The sequence below is a fragment of the Mastomys coucha genome, unplaced genomic scaffold, assembly GCF_008632895.1.
Source record: "Mastomys coucha isolate ucsf_1 unplaced genomic scaffold, UCSF_Mcou_1 pScaffold23, whole genome shotgun sequence".
Classification (NCBI taxonomy): Eukaryota; Metazoa; Chordata; class Mammalia; order Rodentia; family Muridae; genus Mastomys; species Mastomys coucha.
In genome coordinates this window covers 67727810-67734593 of record NW_022196906.1, presented here as the reverse complement: position 1 = coordinate 67734593, position 6784 = coordinate 67727810, and the positions used below count along the sequence as shown (strand labels likewise).

General features: G+C 45.2%; 1 protein-coding gene across 4 annotated transcripts in view; it reads right to left on the bottom strand.

The window, feature by feature from the left end:
• Window positions 1–3530: 3530 nt before the first annotated feature.
• The window catches only part of Pigbos1 (PIGB opposite strand 1), a 3676-nt gene continuing 422 nt past the window's right edge, over window positions 3531–6784 (bottom strand). For 3 of the 4 annotated variants that reach the window (XM_031343054.1, XM_031343052.1, XM_031343055.1), the window contains exon 2: window positions 3531–3911. In XM_031343054.1, the coding sequence (XP_031198914.1) occupies window positions 3651–3890 (240 nt within the window). In that variant the 5' untranslated portion in view covers window positions 3891–3911 and the 3' untranslated portion in view covers window positions 3531–3650. Of the gene's footprint in view, window positions 3912–6032; window positions 6709–6784 lie in introns of those variants that run through there. The other variant, XM_031343053.1, reaches the window with a different exon arrangement.

Genomic DNA, 6784 nt, shown 5'->3' with positions numbered 1-6784 from the left:
GGCCCCACATCACTTCCCGTAGAGGAGAGCGCGGTGGGGGCGGGTCCTGAGCGGCCTCCACCTCCGCCTCCTGTCACCTGCCCGCAGGCCCCCAGCCACAGAAACTGCTCGCTTCGCCTGGCACGGAACGGGTCTCCTCGCCCCTTCTGTAAGGTGTGAGAACCACAGAGAGTGGTTTTCGTTGAGACCTGGAGTGCCATTCACAGAAAGCTCAAAATTGCCTCAGGATCCGGGCAAGGCTAGGCGTGCCCTGGGGACTCCAAACGTCTGTCCTAAAAGCTTTTTCCTGGCTGTGCATCCTCTCTGGAGACAGCCTGGGCATGGCTTACTTGAGGTTCCTGGACCCGACGACGACGAGAAAAAATAGGTAAGATTCAGTCAGAAGAAAATAAATACTATTCTGGAAGGCAGTGGCCAGAGGAGTCTACATGCACACAATCTAACTCGGATTACACTCACCCTGAAGTCCTAAAAAACTGTTAGGGCAGTTAATGCACAGTAAGAGGGAAATTATGGGGTGGCATAACATGCTAAGACCCGTCAGGGTCAGGAGCATCCTGTGAACCTCTGCTGCCTCCTAGTGGCCTTCTCCCGATGCCTAGGTTTTCTGTGAGCAGTCTGGGTCTCAACCTGGGGACGGCTGACATTAACCAAATCCATCCAAAGGTGGTTCTGGGCTTAATACTGCCCTTTGGGCCTGCCCCGCTGCTTTCAGAATTCCACTTCCAAGACAAGCAAAATGCTGAGAAGATGGGGCTAAGTTTCTGTCCCTGCAGTTTCACTCATCCCTACAGCCTGCCACCACAAACTCTAGCTGTCCCACCCACCTGCTCACCCAACCACCCCTCCAATCTGTAGCTACTGGGACAGCACCGCAGTGCAGTCAGTTTCTAGACTATGTCCAAGGAGCTTTCTGTGGATGGCAGCTACTGGAGTCACCCACGCTTCTGTAAGCAACCGCAATAAACTGGACCTGAAGAGAATCTTTTCTATCGTTCTATTAGGGGTGAAGAGAAATAGCTTTCTCAGGAAAAGCAAGGTCACCAAACCTCTTCCTTCAGGCACTGGCTCTTAAGGAGCTGTGACCTTTCAATACCATTCCACTGGGACCAAGCTTCCTACACACAAACTTGAGGGTGAGGAAGGTATATGAACTATATTGAGGAATGACATCATCAGTGGTAATGGTTAGTACTTCTGACCCTTCTGCTCCTACCTGAGTGCTGGGATTACACAACTGCATCACTTTGCCTAGGGTATGAGGTGCTGATCCTGAAACCTAGGGCTTTACCCATGCCCTGAGACTTGACTATGCATCTGGTTCCAAGAGTCCATATCTCAGCCTGGTCTGAGATCATGCGACGTACTCTAAACCAACAAACAATGGGGAAAAAAAATGTGCCAGGCTGGAGAGATGGCTCAGTGGTTAAGAGCACTGAATGCTCTTCCAGAGGTCCTGAGTTCAACTCCCAGCAACCACATGGTGGCTCACAACCATCTGTGATGGAATCTGAAGCCCATTTGTGGTATGTCTGAAGACAGCAACAGTGTACTCATATACATACAATAAGAAATTTAGGAAAGAAAAGATTTTAGAAAGTAAAAAGATGTTTGGGGGCATAGGTCAGTGATAGAGCAATTATATAGCATTAGGGAACCTCTGGTTCCATTTCTTTTTTTTTTTCCCCCAGAGCTGAGGACCGAACCGAGGGCCTTCACTTGCTAGGCAAGTGCTCTACCACTGAGCTAAATCCCCAACCCCGCCCCCCCCCCCGGGGTTCCATTTCTAAAACTGGAGAAATATAGCACAGCAAGCCTCTCACATGTGTATGGTTTTATTGTACAAATAAGGGGGAATTAAAAGAAATTACTCTCTGTATATGGATTTTTTTGTCTGCGTATACATCTACCTGCACATCAGGAGTGATTATCAGATCCCATGGGACTTCAGTCATAGATGTCTGTAGGCCATCAATTGGGTGCTGGGAATTGAACTCAGGACCTCTGAAAGAGCAACCATTGCTCTTAACTGCTGAGCCATTTCTCCAGCTCAGAAAAGGGGAATCTTAAAAGTACACACTAAACTGTTAAACATGCTAAATCAATTTATTCAGTAGGAAATTGCTGCCCTGTCCTGAAAAGAAGACACAAGATAAGTGAATATTAAAGTGGAACACCTTGGGGCTGGAGAGTTGGCTCAACACTTAAGAGCATGTTTCTCGGGGGCTGGGGAGATGGCTCAGCAGTTAAGAGCACTGACTGCTCTTCCAAAGGTCCTGAGTTCAAATCCCAGCAACCACATGGTGGCTCACAACCGTCTGTAATGAGATCTGATACCCTCTTCTGGTGTGTCTGAAGACAGCTACACTGTACTCACTTAAAATAAATAAATAAATCTTAAAAAAAAAAAAAAAAGAGCATGTTGCTCTTGCAGAGGACCTGGATTCAGTTCCTAGGACCCACACGGCTCACAACCATCTGTGACTTCAGCTCTAGGAGACAACTCTGGCCTCACAGGCACTTGCACTCATGTACATAACCCACAAGAAGTGCATACACGATTAAATATAACTAAAAAGTGGGTTTTTTTTTAATGAAGCATCTTATTTTGAGCTAGATATGGTGATACTCTGTAATCACACCACCAGTAGCAGGATTGGATGTTTGAGGCCAGCCTGGGCTATGGAGACAGCTCCTGTCTAAAAAGCAAATGCTAGAAAGCTGAGGTTGGAGCCAGGCTGTGGTGGCGCACGCCTTTAATCCCAGCACCTGGGAGGCAGAGGCAGGCGGATTTCTGAGTTCGAGGCTAGCCTGGTCTACAGAGTGAGTTCCAGGACAGCCAGGGCTACACAGAGAAACCCTGTTTCAAAAACAAAAACAAAAACAAAAGCTGAGGTTGGACGGCTTAGAGCTTGAGGCCAGCCTGGGCTACATAGTGAACTCCTGCCTGGAAACAAACCAATAAAGACCTACTTTTTTTTTTTTAAAGAATTATTTCTTGGGTTGGAGAGATGGCTCAGTGGTTAAGAGCACTGACTGCTCTTCCAAAGGTCCTGAGTTCAAATCCCAGCAACCACATGGTGGCTCACAACTATCTGTAATGAGATCTGACATCCTCTTCTGGTGTGTCTGAAGACAGCTACAGTGTACTTATTTATAATAATAAATAAATCTTTGGGCCAGAGCAAGAGGGGCTGACTGGAGCGAGCAGAGGTCCTAAATTCAATTCCCAGCAACCACATGATGGCTTACAACCATCTATATAGCTACAGTGTATTCATATATTCTTTTAAAAATAATTCTTTTTTAAAAAGATTTATTTATTTTATGTATAATGAGTACACTATAGTTGTCTTCAGACACACCAGAAGAAGGCATCAGATCCCATTACAGATGGTTGTGAGCCACCATGTGGTTGCTAGGAATTGAACTCAGAACCTCTGGAAGAGTAGTCAGTGCTCTTAACTGCTGAGCCATCTCTCTAGCCCAAGAACTACTTTCATAAATAACTTAGATCCATTACCCATAAATAACTTAGATCCATTACCCATGATTTATTTAAAACATATCTAAATTCTTACTAGATTAATAGTCCATGTGGGATTTCAATAGAACTTTAAGCAATGTCTACAATGTCAGTTCATGCAGAATTAGCTCCCCTTTTCTTCTGATTCTTGCAACAATTTCACCTTTTCTTTTAATTCCTTCTGATCTCTGGAATATTGTTCAAATATTGGCTGATAAATATATATTCCTCCAGCAAATCCAAGGATGGCAGCAAAAAGCAGCTGTGGAAGCGGCAATCTCCCGAGCATTGCAGCGGTGGTGGTGGCAGCGGTGGATGGTGGCAGCGGCGGACAGCACACAAGCTGAGTGTGGCTATACTTCATAGGCAGCAAACCGCTTTAGATCTGTTTCCAAGGAAAGGGGGACAAAAAATGGACCACTTAGTACAGCAGCCTTTTAGAAACAATTTTATTTTAAGGGGTATGGGAAGGTGTGTGCACCTAAGCGCAGGAGCCTGGAGGCCAGAACGTGTCGGAGCCCCTGGAGCAGAAGTTACAGACAGTTGTAATCTATCACAGGTGCTGGGAACCGAACTCAGGTCCTCTGGAACAGCAGCTCACCCTTAACTCCAGGGCCATGTCTCCTGTACCACCAATGCCCTTTAGAAGATTTGTTACTACTTTCCTCCAGCATGAATGTTTTTGTAATATTTAAGAATCACTAGCTAATCAATACAAATACATAGGGTCTGCATAACAGCACATAGGCTTACTACAGAATATTTTTTAAAATTTCAATTTGATTGCCCATAGTTTAAAAATCATACTTTAGGCCGGGTGGTGGTGGCGCACGCCTTTAATCCCAGCACTTGGGAGGCAGAGGCAGGTGGATTTCTGAGTTCGAGGCCAGCCTGGTCTACAGAGTGAGTTCCAGGACAGCCAGGGCTATACAGAGAAACCCTGTCTCGAAAAATCAAAAAAAAAAAAAAATCATACTTTATATTAAAATTGGTATTTCTCCTAGGCATGGTAGCACATGCTCATATTCCCAACATTTGGGTCCAGGCAAGAGGATCAGGAACTCAAGGTCATCCTTTGGCTGTGCTGCCAGTTTTCTATCAGTTTGGATTCTATCACAGGTCTCAAACAAAGAACACAACAAGTCAACAAAAACCTTAAAAAGGAACCTATAGGGAATACAAGTTCAAGGGTGGTGTGGGACAGAGATGCATCCTCTTCTATTACAGAATGTTCCCCGTGAGTTGTTCTGTGTGTAATTGCTTGTGAGTTATTCTGGTCTATCTGCCTGTTTCTTCTGGTTCTTTATGATAGGCAGGCTGCTCTAGATTATAATTCTGTCTTCACATCCCCAGTGCTCAGAAGACAGGCGTGTGCCACAAACATGGCCACTGGAAGTCTTCTCTGTGTGTTTAAACCGGACACTTTCCAAATGGCAAAAGGACAGGAAGGGATGGCTGACACCTTTCAAGTCATTCAATACTTTTTTACTCCAAAAGATGCCCGAAAGGAACTGAGAAGTGAGCGTCTCGGTTTAAACTTCATCTAAAGAATGATAGAGAGAGGGGACAAGTGACTTCACTATTCCTTCTGCACTAGCCCATATATTTTAAGCATGCTGTGTGACAAAAATGATTTTTAAGAGGCTATAAAACTTTACTGAACCAGGTGTGGTGGCACAGGATTTTAATCCCAGCACCAGGTGTAGGCAGAGACAGGAAGAGCTCTGTGAGTCTGAGGCCAGCCTGGTCTACAGAGTGAATTCCAAGCCAGCCAAGGCTACATAGTAAGACCCTACCTCAAAAAAAAGCAAAAACAAACTATGCTAATAGTTTTGATATTTTAGGAGAAATCAAATACAAATCATTTGCATGCCTTCTCTGAGAAAAATAGGGGGGAAGGATATTTTGCTTCTCGTTCCAACAACTGAAAATAGTAGAAAGTGACAACAACATTGCACTTTCTAGAAAACAGCACTTCGTGTCAACCCCCTTAGCATCTGGGTCAGAGGCTGTGAATGAGGAGAGCAGAGTGAAGGAGCCACATGCTTTCTGGACTCTGGTATGGATTCTTTTGTTTTTTCAAGACAGTGTTTCTCTGTGTAGCCCTGGCTGTCCTGGAACTCACTCTGTAGACCAGGCTGGCCTCAAACTCAGAAATCCCCCTGCCTCTGCCTCCCAAGTGCTGGGATTAAAGGTGTGTGCCACCACTGCCCGGCTAAAACTAAACACTTTTGTTCAACATTCTAAAAGACTAGTTGACTGACTAGAACTATGTATGTAGAGCCAGAATGTTGCAGGCTCCAAGACGAATTACCGTGGACTATCTTTAGTTCCCTAGTCATTTTTTAACCTATCTGTGTGTGAACAAACATCTTTATAACCATGGGGTAAAATCCTGGGATGCAGTAACAGGCCCCTCCCTTCCACCAACCCAAAAGCTAAGACTGTTATCAGAGGGTATCTATGACCGGAAGCTCAGACTTCCCCACTTTATTGTGGAACTTACTGTTGCTATTTCCACCAACGCATTTTTTTTAAAAATTTCTTTTACTTGTGGAAGTATTCATCTTCATGAATGAATCTGCAATAGCATGCATGCCTGGTACCCTCGGAGAGATGGGGCCAGTAGGTGGGTACTGGGAATCAAATCAGGGTATTCTGCAAATGCAGCCAGGGGTTTTAAGCCCTTAGCCATTTCTCCAGCACCCCCAAAACTAACTTTTTAAAAATGCCTTGGTTGCTGGTCATGGTGGCACATGCTTTTGATCCCAATACTCATGAGACAGAGGCAGGAGTTTGAGGCCAGCCTGGTCTACAGAGCAAGTTCCAGGCCAGCCAGGGTTATATTAAGAGTGTAGCCCTGTCACAAAGATAGATAGTGGAGGCGGAGTGTGGTGGCTCAGGCATTAAATCCCAGCACTCATGAAGCAGAGACAGTAATACTCTCGAGTTCAAGGCCAGTCTAATCTACACAGTGAGATCAACTCAAGAAAATAAGTAATAAATAAATTGATGAGAAAGTAGGTACTTAGGGATAGAGAAATCCCTTCGGGGTGGTAAAAAACAGGTAATAAAAGTTCATTGAAATCCCAGCACTTGGGAGGCAGGGGGATTTCTGAGTTCGAGGCCAGCCTGGTCTACAGAGTAAGTTCCAGGACAGCCAGGGCTATACAGAGAAACTTTGTCTCGAAAAACAAAACAGCCGGGTGGTGGCGCACGCCTTTAATCCCAGCACTTGGGAGGCAGAGGCAGGCGGAT